The 17,174-nt window shown below is 37.7% G+C and overlaps 11 protein-coding genes across 11 annotated transcripts; 6 read left to right on the top strand and 5 right to left on the bottom strand.

The window, feature by feature from the left end:
• Positions 1-255: 255 nt before the first annotated feature.
• B0P05DRAFT_552576 (uncharacterized protein) lies at positions 256-774 on the top strand. The gene is made up of 2 exons (XM_051579489.1): positions 256-583; positions 642-774. Exons 1-2 carry the CDS (start codon positions 266-268, stop codon positions 720-722), a joined length of 399 nt encoding a protein of 132 aa, XP_051432354.1. The 5' UTR covers positions 256-265; the 3' UTR covers positions 723-774.
• A 253-nt stretch (positions 775-1,027) lies between these two features.
• B0P05DRAFT_552578 (Myc-type, basic helix-loop-helix domain-containing protein) lies at positions 1,028-1,862 on the top strand. The gene is made up of 4 exons (XM_051579490.1): positions 1,028-1,323; positions 1,356-1,455; positions 1,496-1,738; positions 1,780-1,862. Exons 1-4 carry the CDS (start codon positions 1,191-1,193, stop codon positions 1,793-1,795), a joined length of 492 nt encoding a protein of 163 aa, XP_051432355.1. The 5' UTR covers positions 1,028-1,190; the 3' UTR covers positions 1,796-1,862.
• A 338-nt stretch (positions 1,863-2,200) lies between these two features.
• On the top strand, positions 2,201-2,950 carry B0P05DRAFT_552580 (P-loop containing nucleoside triphosphate hydrolase protein; the record flags this gene model as incomplete). Its single annotated transcript, XM_051579491.1, has 2 exons — positions 2,201-2,281; positions 2,326-2,950. Coding segments are annotated over 2 exons (640 nt in total), but the record flags the coding sequence as incomplete, so codon positions are not given.
• Position 2,951: 1 nt separating this feature from the next.
• Positions 2,952-3,639, top strand: B0P05DRAFT_552582 (uncharacterized protein). The gene is made up of 2 exons (XM_051579492.1): positions 2,952-3,142; positions 3,186-3,639. Exons 1-2 carry the CDS (start codon positions 2,969-2,971, stop codon positions 3,459-3,461), a joined length of 450 nt encoding a protein of 149 aa, XP_051432357.1. The 5' UTR covers positions 2,952-2,968; the 3' UTR covers positions 3,462-3,639.
• Positions 3,640-6,894: 3,255 nt separating this feature from the next.
• B0P05DRAFT_552590 (uncharacterized protein) lies at positions 6,895-8,111 on the top strand. The gene is made up of 7 exons (XM_051579493.1): positions 6,895-6,997; positions 7,046-7,135; positions 7,182-7,355; positions 7,399-7,505; positions 7,552-7,617; positions 7,669-7,739; positions 7,791-8,111. The coding sequence occupies exons 1-7, from the start codon at positions 6,947-6,949 to the stop codon at positions 8,096-8,098; spliced, it is 867 nt and encodes a 288-aa protein (XP_051432358.1). The 5' UTR covers positions 6,895-6,946; the 3' UTR covers positions 8,099-8,111.
• Positions 8,087-9,056, bottom strand: B0P05DRAFT_552598 (40S ribosomal protein S19-A). Its single transcript, XM_051579494.1, has 4 exons — positions 8,928-9,056; positions 8,511-8,645; positions 8,276-8,459; positions 8,087-8,231 (listed from the first exon to the last, which is right to left on the bottom strand). Exons 1-4 carry the CDS (start codon positions 8,962-8,964, stop codon positions 8,150-8,152), a joined length of 438 nt encoding a protein of 145 aa, XP_051432359.1. The 5' UTR covers positions 8,965-9,056; the 3' UTR covers positions 8,087-8,149.
• Positions 9,057-9,104: 48 nt separating this feature from the next.
• Positions 9,105-11,343, bottom strand: B0P05DRAFT_552602 (WD40-repeat-containing domain protein). Its single transcript, XM_051579495.1, has 7 exons — positions 11,240-11,343; positions 11,076-11,197; positions 10,940-11,030; positions 10,302-10,881; positions 9,856-10,242; positions 9,614-9,812; positions 9,105-9,563 (listed from the first exon to the last, which is right to left on the bottom strand). Exons 1-7 carry the CDS (start codon positions 11,253-11,255, stop codon positions 9,138-9,140), a joined length of 1,821 nt encoding a protein of 606 aa, XP_051432360.1. The 5' UTR covers positions 11,256-11,343; the 3' UTR covers positions 9,105-9,137.
• B0P05DRAFT_552604 (uncharacterized protein) lies at positions 11,340-12,240 on the bottom strand. The gene has a single exon (XM_051579496.1). It carries the CDS (start codon positions 12,171-12,173, stop codon positions 11,454-11,456), a length of 720 nt encoding a protein of 239 aa, XP_051432361.1. The 5' UTR covers positions 12,174-12,240; the 3' UTR covers positions 11,340-11,453.
• Positions 12,241-12,479: 239 nt separating this feature from the next.
• B0P05DRAFT_552606 (chaperonin 10-like protein) lies at positions 12,480-14,012 on the bottom strand. The gene is made up of 3 exons (XM_051579497.1): positions 13,786-14,012; positions 13,457-13,734; positions 12,480-13,412 (listed from the first exon to the last, which is right to left on the bottom strand). The coding sequence occupies exons 1-3, from the start codon at positions 13,994-13,996 to the stop codon at positions 12,579-12,581; spliced, it is 1,323 nt and encodes a 440-aa protein (XP_051432362.1). The 5' UTR covers positions 13,997-14,012; the 3' UTR covers positions 12,480-12,578.
• Positions 14,013-14,756: 744 nt separating this feature from the next.
• On the top strand, positions 14,757-15,825 carry B0P05DRAFT_203102 (uncharacterized protein). The gene is made up of 5 exons (XM_051573207.1): positions 14,757-14,865; positions 14,910-14,974; positions 15,023-15,110; positions 15,159-15,239; positions 15,284-15,825. The coding sequence occupies exons 1-5, from the start codon at positions 14,821-14,823 to the stop codon at positions 15,461-15,463; spliced, it is 459 nt and encodes a 152-aa protein (XP_051432363.1). The 5' UTR covers positions 14,757-14,820; the 3' UTR covers positions 15,464-15,825.
• Positions 15,496-17,118, bottom strand: B0P05DRAFT_475412 (amino acid/polyamine transporter I; the record flags this gene model as incomplete). Its single annotated transcript, XM_051574837.1, has 6 exons — positions 15,496-15,734; positions 15,779-15,805; positions 15,857-15,912; positions 15,958-16,172; positions 16,223-16,767; positions 16,812-17,118. 6 exons carry the CDS (start codon positions 17,116-17,118, stop codon positions 15,496-15,498), a joined length of 1,389 nt encoding a protein of 462 aa, XP_051432364.1.
• Positions 17,119-17,174: the final 56 nt, after the last annotated feature.

A 17,174-nucleotide genomic window follows, 5' to 3' on the forward strand; every position in this document is an offset into this window, starting at 1 on the left:
TCTTTTGTGAAGGTGTCTTTTGTGTCACAGGGAGAGTAGGTGTAGAACTTTGTTTGATGGGTGGAGTAGAATTCTGTTTGATGGGTGGAGTAGAATTCTGTTTGATAGGTGGAGTAGGTGTAGAACTAGGCTTAATAGGTGGAGTAGAACTCGGTTTAATAGGTGGAGTAGAACTCGGTTTGATAGGTGAAGTATGTTTGATAGGTGAAGTATGTTTGATAGGTGAAGTATGTTTAATAGGTGAAGTATGTTTAATAGGTGAAGTATGTTTGATAGGTGGTGTAGATCCACGCTTGATAGGTGGTGTAGATGGTGCTGGTACGATAGTTTGTGGATTGGGTGGTATAGGGTTGGTATGTTTGGGCTTCTTGATAAGTTTAGGTTCAGATTGGGGTATATCGAGACGTCTGGAAGGTTTCTCTATTGCCTTTTTAGTGATTGGTTTCTTGATCATGGTTGTTGTGGCAGAAACAGCGTCACCCAAATAATGAAGTGTACTGGAATTGTGATTATAGTACGTTGCTTCTGTATTGGTTTTGTTATGGACATCAATTCTTATCCGAGCATCATTCAAGACAAGTTCCTAGGATGTATAAGCTACAAATATATATATATATATATATCTATTTTATGATACGTACAAGAACACCAGGTTTAATGCATTCCAAGACAAGCGACTTTTGTCGAGTCAGTTTATCAATAGTTTCTGCATTAAGCTTTAAGTTGACAATTTTGTCATGACTTGTCATGGCGAGATTAGTATTAAAAAAAAAAAAAAAAGAGAGAAAGAAAGAGAGAAGAATGCTGAGTTTTCTTATTTTTATTATAGAATTAAAAAAAAAAAGCCAGTCCTCAGTTGGAAAGTAAATCCTAAATAGACAAGTGTAAGTACTATGTCTTGAGTCTATTGTAGATACAAGAAAGAGGAGTAGATTTGTGTATGCTAAAAATAACATTATAGCCTGGGTTTTAAAGTGTTGATGTATGTAATATCTTGAATAATGATGAACAATAAAAACTTTTTTTCTTTTTTTTTCTTTATCTGCCCCCACCTCCCTACCTCCCTTTCCTGTCCTTTATATCAATGTCTGATTTCAATTATACCAACTATAACAATACAATCTATATGAATCAAAACGCGATGGTTTATGACACAGGCTATTATCAAGACTATTATCAGCCTGTTCAATATGTCTATACTTACCACGAATTACCACCTCCTACACCCTCTCCTTCTTCTTCTTGTAGCACCCAAAACGATATCAAGTCAACAGAAGAAAGAGTCAAAGAAACCATTGCTCGCGCCAGCACTGTTCCTGCCGAGTTTTTTCAGACTGAGTTTCTGGATTATTCAGAACAACAGCTGGCAAAGAAAAGAAAGCGAGCAGTAATGGATGATGTGAAAGCCGCCAATCGAAAAATGAAGACATCCCAAAAAGAACAGGATGCTGACGAGTAAGAGAAAATAACCCTATAGAGTGACTGACTTGATTAGACCAATGGATACCAATGAAATTCGTCGACAGATCCATATTCAGTCCGAACAAAAGAGACGTGCACAAATCAAGGATGGTTTTGATGAACTCAAGAATCATTTACCTGGCTGTTCGAATAAGAAATTAAGCAAGGCTGCTCTCTTGACCCGTACTGTCCAACAATTGGAATACATGAAAAAGATGCAAGATGAATTATTGGCTGAAGTAGAGAGATTAGCCAAAGAGAACGCAGGCTTAAAAAGGTAAACAACACTTTAAACTTGATGATTGACATAAGCTTTAGTCTTACTCCCAAATAAGCCCCATACATCGCAGTTTTGTAATTCAACTTATGCATTTAAATTATATAAATTATTTGTCTTTTTGGAATTCATTGTATGATGATTCATGACTCAATTTGAATGCTGAATATCATCTTTGGTGTGCGTTAAAAAGTATATCATAAAAGTCATTTGATCTAAAGTCGAGTTGATTTTGTTATTCATAGTAACACTTCTTGAAGGTCAACCATTGTTTTGTCTGCATAATCTGCCTTTTAATTTGATATAGACAAGTAGTAAGTGCTGGTGGAACATGGATAGAGTTGCTTTTATCATGCTTGGCAAATAAAAGCGGCAAGTCCGCGCCTGACACGGATCTTTACCCGCGGCATGGATATATAAAGCAAATTTGTCTCTCTCTTTTCTTTTTCTTTTTGTTTCTTTTATGGCACCGTTAAAAATCATTGGCGCAGGCTATGGTCGAACAGGAACAGACAGTCTTCGTACTGCATTAAACATGTTGGGGTAAGTAGCTACCCTAATTCATGATAAATAATGAAAATGACAAGCTATAAAACCCATCATATGAAATCATTCCGAGAAGACCCAAATCTTGACCCAGATGAATTCTATGAGGGTTATCAACATCCTGAACAAGCGGATTGGACCACTATTTACCGAGATTATGATGCAGCTGTAGACTGGCCAACAGCTGCTTATTGGAAACCATTGTTTCAGCAGTTTCCTGATGCTAAGGTGATTCTGACGGTGCGTACACCTGAAAGTTGGTACAAGTCTGTCAGAAATACCATTGGTAAATACCAAGGCCAACATATGGACTTGACACCCAATCATCCTCGTTATAAATTTGCTCGTATGGCTAAAGCAGTCTGTCTGGAAGGTCAATTGGCTGATCCTACTGTGACTGAAGAAACCTTGTGTCAATTCTTCTTGAACAATATTGAACAAGTCAAACAAACCGTGCCCTCGAATCAATTGTTGGTCATGGAGTTGGGTGAAGGTTGGGCAAGGCTTTGTGAATTTCTGGATAAACCAATACCTAATGAACCTTATCCTAATGTAAATTCCACTGCTGAACATCAAAGATATGTACTTGATAGAAAATAAAAGGAGTAAATCAGTATCACGTAACTAAATTAATTTTTTTTCTTTATATTTTTTTTTACCCCTTTTATCCTATTGTTTTTCTTTATGAAACTACTCAAAAAGACACGTCTAATAAATATTATTCATTTTACATGTATTACCGTGCTGATTAGCTTATGTGTGGTCATACCCATTGTTTATAATTTAACAGGAACACCACCTTATTGGGCCATGATGCTGATTTTTGGTATTCTATGTATACTTTATTTGACATTGGTGGTAAATAGGAATGAGTAGTATCGTATTTAATAAAACAGTGTAGATCATGATTTATTTCTACAAACGACGAAAACAACAACAAGACGAAGAAGAAGTGCATATAGCAGAAGAACAGGAGGATATTGTTTCATCTGTCGAGAGTTATGATAATCCCTCAACCACAGGTATACCACCCAGTTCCTACTTGGCACCCAATCAGGCTTCTATTCGATCTTCTAGTCTGGATATAACAGCACCACCTGCTTATCAGGAAATGATGTACCCACCATCGTATCGCTCTACTAATTCAACAAAAGATGACAGCCCATTAGACCAATAAATATTCCATTCTAGTTCAGTTTATAAACAATGTCATGATTGTGCGCAAAACACTTTTTATTTTTATTTTAAAAGAGATGCTTTGTGCCTGTTTTGATGTTAGCAAGGACAAGATCAAATTGAAAACAGTGCTGTATGATGAGGGTGAGGAGAGGAGTTTGACTAACAAAAAAAAAAAAGATCCAGCCATGCCAAAATAAAGTGATTGTCTCGAAATATAACAGCTTTTTACCAAAGAGAGGATCTCGATATAGCAGAATTCACTTTCTAGCAATTTTAACAATAATAGGAGGGGCTTCTTCATGTTTGTTATTAGGCCAACTTATCATTTAACAAATGTGTCTTATGAAATAGGACGGCCTCTTCGAAAATTGGCATTGTCTTAATCAAGCAAGTCTATTGATCGGCCAAGTTCATCAGGTGTATTCAGTATGAACACGAATACCAAATTATGTCAATCTTTTTCACTGAGGAATAAATCGAGAACAATGTCAAAAATATGGTAAGCAGTACTGAAGGCTCCATTGGTTTTGCTAACAATGACTTGCGTTTGGATGAATTTGAGCATCGCCAAGGAGAATAGTTTTCGAAAAGATCAAATTGTTTAAGGTAAATTGAACGAGACTGAACTTCTTGTTAGCGTTCACAAAGAAGCAAGTCTTCAAAAAGTCTGATATTGGTGCCTCGTTTCATACCCTCACTCTTCGTCGACATTAACTTACTTTTTTTTTTTTTCATTGGTAAGTGTTTCTCACAACGAAATAAAGTGTAGCACGAATGAAATTATGATTGTTTAATGCTTTCTGTCTAACAAATTTCTTTTGTCAATGTCTCCTCAATGAATTTTGATTCGAAGATATCACCAAGTGCTTTTATTGTTATGTTAATTGTAATATCTTAGAGGGAGTGCTTGATATAGGGGAACACGATGATAAACTTCAAAGGACAATTCTGAGAGACAGAGTTGCAAACTTTTTTTTCTGCAGTGGCCCTCGTTCCCAACTAGTGTCTCAATCAAGAATGAGTAAATAAGCAACTTTGATATTTATGCCTTACGTGCTAACTAGAGATGTCCAAAAATGTTCATGTTGGCTTATTAGTTTACTTTCACTCCAAAGGCGTTGCAAATGCGTATAAAAGAGCCTCAAACCTTTTATGATGTGGGGCAGGTGTTTAATATAAAACTGATCAAGCATGCATGCTCCGACTGGAGTATCACATCCTATGAAAAAAGCCTTTCTCGCAGGTAAGCGTTTATATCATATATATATACATACATAGGCGAAGATCTGGATAGACTTACGAATGCATTTATCTATGATTGGTGACATGGATCTAATTATACACTATTGTATCCATCAATAGAAGCATCCTTGAAAGGCGACCACAAAAGAGTGTAACAGAAAAGAAATATATCTAATACATACCACCAACTCAGCCTTGAAAGCAGCATTCAGCAAGAGAAAATAGATCAGACCATTAAGTAAGAGCAGAAGCATAGGCATATCTATAGCATAACATAAGTTACTTGCACATAATCCATTTAGTCATTACCTCTCATATTAATAATCCACACATTTGAACACCTATAACACATTTGCATATATTGTTAGAGAAAGGGTATCTGATCAACATCATTTCTTACCAGAAACAGTACTACATAGCACTCATAAAGTTATATCATCCAGTGATTTACCAAGAGTTGTTACCCATTGAATCAGTTGTATATACTAGAGAAGACTCTTTTCGTAAAAATAAGCCTACACAAATGTATACAAGGATATGGATTGAATAAGCTATCAATCCTTGCCTTGAATATGAGAAAAAGATCACCAAGTCATAGTAGTAATCAAAAAAGGAGAATCACCAAGTGGATATGAAGGTAATGGGTAACATCAAAACTCAGTGACCATTTACAGACAAAGCCAGACAACAGATGAGCAAGAAACCAAGTCAGCTAGCACCAGAAAAATAAATATAAACAAGGTCTAGATACTATTCCAAACAAACAAAAGGGTTAATGCAACTGCATAGGCAAACACCAAAGTCTTATCTAGACCAGAGAGCCTATTTTACTTTACAAGAGACTCTTGGGATAATTAAGGAAGTATAAGATTAGAAAAAAATGAATTTACAAGTACCTCAATAGCTTCATGAAGGAAACTTGAGTAAAGAATAAAGGAAATGAACAAGATTGGCCTCTGTATTAGTCGTTTCTCTTAAAATTAATCCTTTGCCTCCCAATCTTAGTTGTATAGGCCAATATTATCAGTATTTTCGCAGACGTGAATTAGTATCACCAAAGCATACCACAGATGCATCTTCAGAACGCTTATCGTCTGCTCCGAAGCTTAATGACAGACTACCATCGCTGATCTCGTCCACAAGATCAGGACTATTGCATTCATCCGTCCTTATTCTTGAAACCAATGCTCTCCTTCTCAGAAGTTAATTGAAACAGATGGTATTGTCTGCGACACTATTAAGCTATTCATTGCCACAACTATCAAACGGAAGGCAATCATTTTACATGACCGATACAAGCATGGAAACCCCCTATCTTCGCGACAGCAAAAGATTATGTTTATTTGAATCACTGAATCGACCTAAGGCACAAATGACATCAGTAACGCAGGATAGCTCTCCGCAACGGGACGCCTTGTACATGCCTCCGAAAGGAATTGCTTCTCGGCAGCCTGTGCGACTATTGAGCGCGGTTTTTCAATCATTGAATGCCAAACTCTTGTCTATTGCTTGTGAAGAGAGCATAGCTAAAAAAAAAAAAAAAAAAAAAAAAAAAAAGCTGGCATGAATCTTGTATGGCAAAATTTGAACCTGGGAATATCAATGCCCCACAACCCATATGAAAATTATGTTTGAAGCAAAAAAAGTAATCATACCGATATCGCTGGATGATTACTCAGCTAAAATTTCATAGGTTTTGTGCATTAGCTATCCGTAATACTTGAATAAGGGACAAGCTGAAGAATTCATACATTAGTTGCACAAACATTTAATTTGAAAATGAGCGCGAATTGTTTCCGGAAAAGGTGTATGTTCTTTGGAGTATGCTCAAACACAAGAAACTCAAAAAAGGGGAATTAGAAGGCAGCAATGATGGTTTGTTTTGATAAACACTTGCGCCTATAGCGGGCTGCTGATTCGCCATTAACACTTGTTCATTGTTTGTCAGATTTATTCAAGCATGAATTGTAATAAGTTTGATACTTATTGTTTATCTACCTAAAGCCTCTTTTTTTTGCGAGCGCAGACTTCTTTCTCAATTCTTATGACCAATTAACATTACAATAGCGGTATACTTGTTTGGATTTCATGCTTCTGTCTACTGCTAGAAAAAACAATCAACCTAGCTGCAAGTTGTATTTCCATTGCCTGTTTATTTAATAAACCGCCTACTGGCGTCTAATAACCGTCACAAATAATGATGCGAAGCACACGCGTGCGTATTGTCTTTTATCCATAGCAATGGCAGATGAAGAAGAGTTTGATATTTATGGCGACTATGACTTTGGTCAGGTAAATCAACCTTGTAGAAAATAGGAAGTAATATTCATGTCAAGTTAGGCCGATGATATTTTAGATGAAATCGTCAATGACAATCCTACACCAAAGAAAAGACCAAGACCTGTTGTTAAAGAACCTGAACCAGAAAAGGTAGATAGACTTTTTTTTGGTGACCTATTATTCATTCATTCCATAGCCTTCCAAGGCGCTCAAGACAGAAAAAGAACAACCTCAAAAGATTCAAACGACTACACAAACATATCAATCGACTGTTCAAACAGACCCTAAATCACTTCCTTATACTATTACACAACTACGAGGCATTACATCTAAACCCACGCATTGCATTTACCTGGGTGAACTTCATTGGGTAAACCATGGTGCATGATAAACTTCATCTCATTGCTATGTAGTATACAACAGACAAAGAAGTCAAGGAACCATTAAAGAAAGCCAACTTACTGGACGATGTCAAAGAAATGACTTTTTATGAACATAAAATCAATGGCAAATCAAAAGGGTAAGAAGAAGCTTTATCATGGAAACATCTGTTGACACAAGCTTAGTATTGTATTTTTTGAATTCTTCAACAAGGACAGTGCTTCTCAAGCAAAATCGATCTTTGACAAAACGCAAGTAGAAACAGTGGCATGTATCTTGTATTGACTTTTTTTTTTGTCCAGTGAATTTGACCATAAAAGAGTATATGCAGTCTATACAACATCACCCAATCCATTTAAACATCTATCTAAAGGTAAAGCACACATAGACATCCTATCCCCTTGGCTCAACAAAGAGTTGATAGAAACCAATACGGGTAAATCAACGCGTAACACAAATGTCAATCGCATAAACAACAATGTACCCGGCATGATGCCAACAAATTACAATGCGGCTGCTGCTGCTGCTGCTGCTGCTGCTGCTGCTATGGCAGGCTTTATGCCTTCCTATGGTTTCCCTGTGAGGAACAATGTAAATTATAATCGCAATACGATGGTGCGCAATCAACAGCCTTATAATAACACTAGAAACAACAGAAGTAACAATAATGATGGATTTAGTGGAGGCATGTACATTAACCCTGCCTTTTTTGATAACAACTACAAGAAATAAATGTCTTTTTTTTTATTATTATTGAAGAGGACGTTTTTCAAAGAAAAAAATTTATTCTTCGTCAGATTCTTCAGCAAGAGTCATGGCAATACGATCCAAATCTCTTTGACCATCTTGAGTGATCTTACGGCCACTAAATATAAAGTCAGTCTACTTGTAGATGCAAACTATACTTACCCCTTCTTGTCCTTTTCCAAGACACCAATCTTTTCCAAGGATTGGAGGACCTTACGGTTGACGGAACCAGAGGCATCAACGTGGTGAGAGGGACGAGAGCCACGGTTAACGGTACCACCGTGAACCTTGTTCAAAGCACCAACACCGACAGACTTACGGATGTAGATGTGACGAGCGACAGAGGCTAAAAGATAGAGAATGAGACACAACTCCAGTGTCACTCAATCACACTTACCAGCACGGATGAAGTACCAATCGGGGTCATAGGGAGCGAGTTCCTTGAAGGTACCAGTCTTGACAAGATCGACCCACTTGGGAACTTCGAGCTTACCGGTACGCTTGAGGTAGGCAGCATAGGCCTTGATGAATTCTAATGGATCATTAGTATCAATGGGAAAAAAGGACGAGCCAAGCCACAATTTATTTTTTCTTTCTTTCTCTTTCTCTCATCTCTTGTCTTTTTTTTTCGCAATAGTAACAAAGTCTCTTTCTTTTGTTTGTTTGTTTCGTGAGTTCTAATGTATACAAGTGAGAGACTATCGAAGAAAAAAAAAAGACAAGAAAAAAGAGGAAGAAAAAAAATAGGTCTATAGGACTGTAGCTTGACTCTTGTTGTATTCTATCTATTCTTTTTTGGTTGTTTGAAGCGTACCGTGAGCGTTAACGTCCTTGACAGTGATACCAGCCATCGTGTATAATGTACTGAATTCGAGAAGTAAGAAAAGAGAAGGCTTTATTCCACTTGCACCTCCATGGCCCTCAAAAATAAAAAATTTTCGCTTCTCTATACTCAGTCCCAAAAAAGAGGTCAACGTCACATGAAAACAAAGTCACTTTAAATCTCCGTAAATTTTTCATTTATTTAAAAAGCTACATCCCATACACGGACAGCAGCATCTTGTCCAGTAGACACAACCGTGAGACTGTTATGCAAGAAACCAACACTGTTAACAGCATCTACATGCGCATTCTTGATGGCCACTTTTTTGAATGGTTTTTCACGGTTCCAGATATAGACATTGGTGTCAATACTACCACTGACTAAGTAAGTACCACAAGAGGACCATTGCATACTGGTGATACGGCTGGTATGGAACACCCAGTTTTGAATCACAGCTGCTTTGCTTTCAGTATCATAAATAAAGATCTTGCCAACACTATCGCCTACAGCAATCAAATTGAGTTCAGGATGAGTGGCCAACGATGTAATATTGCCAAGATTCTTGCTTAATTCACCAGCAAGTGTCAAGTTGCCATGGTTGAGTTCATAGACACGCACTTTGTTGTCCTAGAGAGGAGTATGTTGATATCTATATATTACAAAGAAGACAGACTTACCTTGCCACCAACAAAGACAGACTTAGCATCCACACTGATATCAGCCACAGAGGGTGTATAATCAAGTTGTTCTAATTGACCTATCTTTTCCAACTTATCGTCATAGACTAAAACAGACTCTGCTGTGGCTACTACAGTTGTCTTGTCTTTAGCAATCGAGACTGAGGAAGGTAAAGCACCTGTAGATACAATCTTGCCACTAATACATCATCAATCATAACATTCTACTCATCTATCCTTACCTAAACTTGAGATGCGATCCATGACGTAAAGTATCATCCATAGCAGCAGAAATAAGCTCGTTGTCCTTGGCAACCAAGGCAGTGACTTGGTTATTGTGTCCTTCACCTTCCATACGTTCAGCTACTGTATGATCCCCTTCTTCACTGTACTTCCAGCCAAAGACACGGCCATCATAAGAACCAGTAAACAACGTATCTTGTTCAGAAATAGCAAGGGCCGTAATGGCCTTGCTATGACCATCAATACGACGTGATACTTGACCTGAGTTTTTGTCGAGATAGCTGAATTCGCCAGACAAAGAAGCAGAGATCAAATAATCGCCAGACCATAAGTTACCCACTTGTTGATTATCGACTGTATTGATAGCTGAATTGATCTCAAAGGTGCTAATAGGTATTCATGTTAAATCATGTGATAACCACCTCTCTCTCTCTTTTTGACTTACTTGACAACAGCCTTGGTATTCACATCCCAAATCTTGGCTGTATGATCAGCAGAAGAAGACAACAAGTGGGTGCTATCAGGGGACCAAGAAAGTGCAAAAATACTTCCTTTATGTCCGTCCTCACTTGACAGTTCATCCAACTTATCGCCTGTCTTGCCATCATACAAAAAGATCTTACCGTCTGCACCAGCACTGACAAATAAATCACCGTTGGGCGAGAACTGAACAGCGTGCACAAAACGTGTATGGTCACGAATGGTCTTGGCATGCTTAAAGGGTACACCATGGAAAAAGGAGACTGTCATATCATCAGAAGCAGTAACAGCACGATAAGGACGTTGTTGGCGAATACTGACACTGTTGATGATTTTAGAATGACCTGTGATTTCACCTACAGAGGATAAAGTATCATAGGCAAATGCATGGCCAAAGCTTTCTTTGCCTTCACCAACAGCAATGATACGTTTACTGTCACTGTCCCAGGCGATATCACTGATTTTACCCGAGATGGGACGACATTCGTTCTTGAGAATATGTTCTTCATTCACAGTATCCCAAATACGAACATTACCATGGGCATCTACAAAAAAAAAGAGACAAGTTAGTTATGACGTCTTTGCTTCTTTTTTTCCAAGTACCTCCTGATGCCATATAGTAACCACTGGGACTATAACGAGCAACAGTTGCTTGTGTTTTGTGACCCACATATTCAGTAGCAAGAGAAGGGTTCTAACGCATGTTAGTTGTGTTATTGATATTGTGTATTTGTTTTACCTCCAAGTCTCTCATAAAGACAGACTTACCATTCGTGTAAGCAAATGTCTTGCCCTTAGGATCAGCTTCAAGCTTAATAGACTCACCACGGTTTGTGTGAGGAAGAGGGGCAAACGTGTATTCTATTCAGAGTTAATAAATAACGCATGTTGAATGTAACTTACTTTTAGTATATGACATAAAGAAAAGGGTAAAAAAAAAAGATTGTTTCGAGTTGCCCTGAGTTTTAATATAAACATAGCATGATCAATTGTAAACAATGAATTCATTATGATAAGAATGAAGAAGGGAAAGTTTATTTGAAAATGAATCGTATTATTATTGTTTTTTTTTGATAAAGAGTACAAATGCATGAGAGATGAATAAGAGATAAAATGCTCAAGGTAAAACAGTGGAAACAGGCGGCAATGTTCTAGGTGTAGAAGAGAAAGAAATGGGTGGTAAGCGATGACTAGGAAATGGATCAGAAGTCTTGGATATAGGCGGTGAACGAGCCAAGGATAATAAGGATCGAGCCACTTGATGTTCTGGAGGCAAATTAGATTCATGGCACTTTTGACAGACTTGGTCGGGTGGAATAGGATTGGCAATGGCTTGATCTACTGTCTGTAACATAGCAACCGTATCTGATAAGAGTGCACTTAATCGAGTCACTTCTCGCTGTAAACTCTTGCGATATTCTCTTTGTGCTTCGATTGTATTCTGGCAGACATGAACATCAAGTGTAGGACACAATGGAGGCAACACAATCACATCTTTAGGTGAAAGTGGTTTTTCAACAGGAGACAATGAAGCTTTTCTTTCTACTTCTTCTATCGGCTGAGCCTTTTCATTTGCTGAGCATCTCTTTCTTCGCTTAATTACAGTTCTCATCATAGTAGCAGGTCTATGGACAAGATGTAATTTATAATAAAGCCCACATGCATTACAAATGGTTTTGCCATTTGCATCTCTTCTCCATAAGGGTGTTGTTGTCGTCTCACAATTGGCACAGACTGTAGTTCCCAAACTATTCTCTTCTTCTTCTTTGTCGTCGTCTGTCCATGGAGGCGTGGGTGATGCCAAGGATTGGCTGTCTTCTTCAACTTGTACTGTCATGATAAACTGTAAGAAAAAATAAAGAAAAAGAAATACTAATAAAAAAATTTTTTTTCTAATATCGCGCGATAAAAAAGATAATAAAATCGTCAATAGCACACATTGATTTGATCTTTTAATCTAATCCAATCAAATCGCTTCATTGAGGTTTATTTTTTCTCACGAATAAGAATTGGGTTTTCCATAGACAAATTTGCCTTTTCTTCTCCTTTTGAGTATTTGCATAATGGCCAAACATGATTGGTAGTTTAGTGCACTCATGTATCATGTTTTTATTTCTGCCTAATGAATAATCCGATATTATATACCAAATATGGCAAGTGATGCAACACTGCACGTTGACTCGAGTCATGATGAGAAGCATGAATTACCGCATTTTTATTGAATAGTATATACAATCATAATTTAAGCATCATTTACATCAGTAGTTAGCATGGGAGTGCCAGGCATCACCGGACCACTGAACTTGGTTTCAATAAATGTCTTCATAATACCAGCTTCCTTTCGATCAAAGCGACGATAGACTTCGGGCACTTGTTCTAATGGGAAACGATGTGTCAAGATGATAGTAGGATCAAACTCATCCTTTTGGATGTGTTCTAAACACTTGTCCCAGTGGCGTTGAATAGGTGCTTGACCACAACCCACTAAGCGAAGACCCTTTTCCATCAAACCACCAATCAAGAAATGGTTGGTGTAAGCAGCATAATCAGCAATCACGGCCATAGTACCGAACTTTTTGGTGGATCGAATCATTTCGTTAATGACTTCACTGGTATCTGTCTCAAGGCCAATGGCACGTTCTGCCTTGTGCAACAAACTCTTGGCATAGCGGAAACCACCACAGTCAATAGCACGGTCAAGACCTTCAGGCACAAGTTCCAAGACTTTAGCAGAGACATCCTTGTCAGTGTTAAAGTTAATGACTTCAGCACCCCAACGGACCTTGGCAAGTTCAAGACGTTCAGGGACATTATCGATAGCAATGATACGTTTGGCCTTGAAGACATTACGCAACCATTGAACAGCACTGAGACCAATAGGACCTAATCCCCAGACACCGACAACATCGTTTTCTTGGATATCAGCAGACCAAAGAGCATGATAAGAAGTAGGTACAATGTCAGATAAGAACAAGGCCTTTTCATCAGGAACGCTGTCGGGAATCTTGATCAAGTTGGTATTACCAAACAAGATACGAGCATATTCAGCTTGAGCACCAGAAAAACCACCCAAGAACTAACAAGAGTAAGATTGGATGCACTTGATAAGATTCTACTTACATGAGAGTAACCAATGATACCAGCAGTACGATGACCGTATAACTTTTCCATCACGGAGCTATTGTTGGTGTTTTCACAGGCAGTAAACAGTTTCTTTTGACAGAATTGACATGTACCACAGGCAATGTTAAAAGCAGCCACAACACGATCACCAGGATGGAATTTGGTTACTTTGGTGCCTACTTTTTCAATAACACCCATACATTCATGACCAAGAATATCGCCATCCTTTAATTGCATAATTTCACCATGATACAAGTGCAAGTCAGAACCACAGACTATAAATACACAAATGAGTATCAAGAGAACAATTTGTATTTTATCTATACCTGTGCTGCCAGTCACTTTAATAATGACATCCTCATCATCTGTAATTTCAGGCTTAGGAACTCGTTTCATGACAAGCTTTTCTTTGCCTGACCAAACACAGGCAAGCATGTCGGAGCTTTCGGAGGTATTTTGTTTATCTTGATTAGCAATATTGATAGGATGCTCTCCCATCTTGCTTTGAGCGTAGTTTGCAGCAGCGTTAGTAGCCATACTAAAGTAATAGAGTAAAAAAAAAAGGTAAAAAATGGATCTACGTTTTTTTTTTGGGTCGGCATATTATATACTCTTACCATGATGATTTCATGCTTCAGTAAACCCTGAATGACGATAAAATGACGATGAGAATAAAGAGAGAATGAAAGATACGAAAGAATGACACTAATGTTTTAGTCAAGACTTTCTAAAACGCTGTACGTGCTGACTAATTGAATTGTTGCTTGCATAGATTTCATGCAGCTTATGAACACATAAAAAAAATATTGACAACCTGTCATTGGTTTAACAAGGATAAACTAATACTGTCTGATATATATGTTGGAAAGGCATAAAAGATTTTTTTTTTTTGATTGATTGACTAAGGTAGTGCGTCAAGACAGTTGACTGCATCGGCGATGGATCTTTATGTTTTGAAGAGAATGTGATTTTTTGTGTGACAATAAGATTATTTCACTTCTCCATGTTCTAAATCATGAAAAGCTTTTAAGAAAGAGAACGAGAGACTACAACTCTATGTACTACCTATTTTCTCTTAATGCAAACATTTTTACTTAATGGACAAGAGTAGCATAAAAATAATACATTGTATTTTTTTAAAAAAAAAGTGTGGCTGTAAAAAGACCTCAGGCCTGTCGTGCAGCATCGACCTTGAATTCCGGTTTTTAGTTGCACGTATTTGAACCAAAGGAACACTCTATTAAAAAGTAATAAAGCCGAGAAAACAACACACTATCTATTCTCCCTTTTTTGGGGAGCGAATATTTATACAAAGTGGTTGATTTTTCTATTATCTTTCTCTTTTTTCTAGAACAAAACTTATGAATAATAAGCAAGTTGTACGTGAGCCAATAAAAAGGTCCAAGGTAAAGTTTTTTCTGTCTCGAAGTGTTTCATTGTTATTTGATAGGCAGAAACACAGACAGTGTATATCACAAGAGGTTATGCATGGACTCAAAGTGACGCTTCTGTCACGTAAGTTTGATAAATATTTTCAGTACAATTTGATTGATTTGGTTTTAGTGTTTATGTCCAGTTTAAAGATGCATATATGATTGAAAAAGATGGATATGTACTCCATGTAGAAAATAGGAGTATTGAACTAGATATTGCAAGTAGACAAATAAATATATACAGTAACTCATTTATGCCTATCTAGCTTAATTATCAAGGCGCAAACCATAAGTTTAAATTAAGCCAGCTATACGATTGTATTCATCCTCGAAAGTTTATTATTAAGGTAAAAGAAGAAGAAAACAAGCTCTATCACTCACATAATACAAGTTTAAAGAAAACAAAATTGTAATTATACTGTATAAACAAATAGCAGGTAAAAACTGGCCTGACCTGAGAATAAAGTCAACTCAGGCTATTTATAATGATCTCGAGAGATTAGAGAAGCAATTTGACTCGACAGACAAGAGCTTTGACTCGCCATTTCAAGCATGTCCACAACATAAATAAATGGCTTGTATTGTATGATTAAGGTTTATATTTTACTTTTCTAAATGTACATGAGATACTTTCTCAACAAAGATGCTGTTATCCTTGGTTCTACTGATAGGAGTAGAGTCACTGCCTTGTTCGATATCTTTCACAACAAAGTCTTTTTCTGTTTGGGGTGTGCCTTCGTCTTCTGAATAATTAACCACGGGTCCTGTAAACCATTTACGAGCATCTAATACATAACCACCGCATGCACCTATAAACACAAGTCCTACAGCTAAACAAGCATCTATGGAGAAGATAAGAATACAGAAAAATAAAGTTTCATCTTACAGTTCATTGTGACAGGTTCCACAGGATCTAAGCGAAAAAGAAAGTTAAATCTTTGTTCTACATAGAAACATGACTTACAGACGGGTGGGAGAACAAACAAGACAGTGATTACACCAATCCATAGAACAGCAATCCTAGATAACGATCAATATCTCTCAAGTAATAATACAAATACATACACTCCAACAATTTCAGAGAAACGACCTAAATGAAGAGGCCCTCTAACAAAATGCTTCCTGTTCAAAAGCTTAGCAACAATAGGCACTGCATACGATATATAGAGGCCAATCGTGGCAACAGAAGTGATAGCAGAGAAAGCAGTAGAATTACCTAGAGAAGGTAAACTTAAAAGAGAAGCGACTGTGACAGATAACCAGACAGCGTTCACAGGAGACTATATATTTGATGTCAATCATGAGAAACGCCAAGCAAACTTATCTTTACGTGTCTTTTAGTATCGATCTTATGCCAATATTTACTTCCGGGAATAGCTCTATCACGAGAAAAAGCGTAAATCATTCTTGAATTGGATGCCACACTAGCAAACCCACATTGCCAACAAGCGATGATGAGCATCACCATCAAACAAATAGCACCCGCTTGTCCTACACTATCGACCATGATTTGCATGATGGGAAATCCAGTCTCGGTTGCCACTGTGGTCTCAAAATCTTGAATACAGAACAAGAAGGCAAGGATAAATAAAAAGCCCATGATAGCACTAACGAATACAGCCATCATCATGCCTACAGGAGCACTGACTTCAGCGTTTTTGGTTTCTTCAGACATGTGGCAACTTGAATCATATCCTGTCAAGGTAAACTGAGCTTGTAAAAGACCAATGACGGCCACATAGGCTTTATTAGACCATCCTGTGCCATTATTGAAATGAGTAAACACAAAACTTGCTGATTGATGAGTGGGTGCTTTGGCAACAATGGTGATCATGATAACAATAGGAGCGACCACTTGCCACCACGTACTGAACGCTATGACGAAATCAGCATTCATGATCCATGTCTTTTGTACTTACAATTCACCCCAGACATCACCTTAGGCCCTAATGAGTTTGCAATGCCTTGACTGACACACATAGCAATATGGAGCCCGACAGTAGCACCCACTGTAGGCACCCACGCGCCATTGGTGCCTATTGAAATCACAGCTGCCAGCATCAATGCAATACCATAATTAATGCCTGCCGTTACAGCAAATTGTCCGATCAGATTAAACCAACCCGTCATCCATGATCCAAATGGGGCATAACGCTTCTCACTTAACATGGCTACCCAAAAATAAGGACCTCCCGATGTGATGTAACCCGAGCATATTTCTAACATGTATGTCATATCAATATGATGCAGATCGAAACTGAAACAGCTTTACCTGCCATGGC

Source organism: Gilbertella persicaria, assembly GCF_025201335.1.
Source record: "Gilbertella persicaria strain CBS 190.32 chromosome Unknown B0P05scaffold_36, whole genome shotgun sequence".
In the NCBI taxonomy this organism is placed as follows: Eukaryota; Fungi; Mucoromycota; class Mucoromycetes; order Mucorales; family Choanephoraceae; genus Gilbertella; species Gilbertella persicaria.

What these genes read in the sequence shown, in the direction of transcription:
- B0P05DRAFT_552578 (XM_051579490.1), top strand. Translation starts at nt 1,191, where the DNA reads ATGTCTATACTTACCACGAATTACCACCTCCTACACCCTCTCCTTCTT. An exon ending in GCCAGCACTGTTCCTGCCGA is followed by an intron (nt 1,324 to 1,355) that starts GTTTTTTCAGAC and finishes TGGATTATTCAG; the next exon opens with AACAACAGCTGGCAAAGAAA. An exon ending in AAAGAACAGGATGCTGACGA is followed by an intron (nt 1,456 to 1,495) that starts GTAAGAGAAAAT and finishes TGACTTGATTAG; the next exon opens with ACCAATGGATACCAATGAAA.
- B0P05DRAFT_552590 (XM_051579493.1), top strand. Translation starts at nt 6,947, where the DNA reads ATGGCAGATGAAGAAGAGTTTGATATTTATGGCGACTATGACTTTGGT. An exon ending in GCGACTATGACTTTGGTCAG is followed by an intron (nt 6,998 to 7,045) that starts GTAAATCAACCT and finishes ATGTCAAGTTAG; the next exon opens with GCCGATGATATTTTAGATGA. An exon ending in ATCAATGGCAAATCAAAAGG is followed by an intron (nt 7,506 to 7,551) that starts GTAAGAAGAAGC and finishes ACACAAGCTTAG; the next exon opens with TATTGTATTTTTTGAATTCT.
- B0P05DRAFT_552598 (XM_051579494.1), bottom strand. Translation starts at nt 8,964, where the DNA reads ATGGCTGGTATCACTGTCAAGGACGTTAACGCTCACG. An exon ending in TTGGTACTTCATCCGTGCTG is followed by an intron (nt 8,460 to 8,510) that starts GTAAGTGTGATT and finishes TCTATCTTTTAG; the next exon opens with CCTCTGTCGCTCGTCACATC. An exon ending in TTGGAAAAGGACAAGAAGGG is followed by an intron (nt 8,232 to 8,275) that starts GTAAGTATAGTT and finishes CTTTATATTTAG; the next exon opens with TGGCCGTAAGATCACTCAAG.
- B0P05DRAFT_203102 (XM_051573207.1), top strand. Translation starts at nt 14,821, where the DNA reads ATGAATAATAAGCAAGTTGTACGTGAGCCAATAAAAAGGTCCAAG. An exon ending in AGCCAATAAAAAGGTCCAAG is followed by an intron (nt 14,866 to 14,909) that starts GTAAAGTTTTTT and finishes GTTATTTGATAG; the next exon opens with GCAGAAACACAGACAGTGTA. An exon ending in CTCGAAAGTTTATTATTAAG is followed by an intron (nt 15,240 to 15,283) that starts GTAAAAGAAGAA and finishes ACATAATACAAG; the next exon opens with TTTAAAGAAAACAAAATTGT.
- B0P05DRAFT_552606 (XM_051579497.1), bottom strand. Translation starts at nt 13,996, where the DNA reads ATGGCTACTAACGCTGCTGCAAACTACGCTCAAAGCAAGATGGGAGAG. An exon ending in TAAAGTGACTGGCAGCACAG is followed by an intron (nt 13,735 to 13,785) that starts GTATAGATAAAA and finishes GTGTATTTATAG; the next exon opens with TCTGTGGTTCTGACTTGCAC. An exon ending in GTATCATTGGTTACTCTCAT is followed by an intron (nt 13,413 to 13,456) that starts GTAAGTAGAATC and finishes TACTCTTGTTAG; the next exon opens with TTCTTGGGTGGTTTTTCTGG.
- B0P05DRAFT_552602 (XM_051579495.1), bottom strand. An exon ending in AATACCAAGGCTGTTGTCAA is followed by an intron (nt 10,243 to 10,301) that starts GTAAGTCAAAAA and finishes AATACCTATTAG; the next exon opens with CACCTTTGAGATCAATTCAG. An exon ending in CTGTCTTTGTTGGTGGCAAG is followed by an intron (nt 9,564 to 9,613) that starts GTAAGTCTGTCT and finishes ACTCCTCTCTAG; the next exon opens with GACAACAAAGTGCGTGTCTA.
- B0P05DRAFT_552576 (XM_051579489.1), top strand. Translation starts at nt 266, where the DNA reads ATGTTTGATAGGTGGTGTAGATCCACGCTTGATAGGTGGTGTAGATGG. An exon ending in GCATCATTCAAGACAAGTTC is followed by an intron (nt 584 to 641) that starts CTAGGATGTATA and finishes TATGATACGTAC; the next exon opens with AAGAACACCAGGTTTAATGC.
- B0P05DRAFT_552582 (XM_051579492.1), top strand. Translation starts at nt 2,969, where the DNA reads ATGAAACTACTCAAAAAGACACGTCTAATAAATATTATTCATTTTACA. An exon ending in TACTTTATTTGACATTGGTG is followed by an intron (nt 3,143 to 3,185) that starts GTAAATAGGAAT and finishes AAAACAGTGTAG; the next exon opens with ATCATGATTTATTTCTACAA.
- B0P05DRAFT_552604 (XM_051579496.1), bottom strand. Translation starts at nt 12,173, where the DNA reads ATGACAGTACAAGTTGAAGAAGACAGCCAATCCTTGGCATCACCCACG.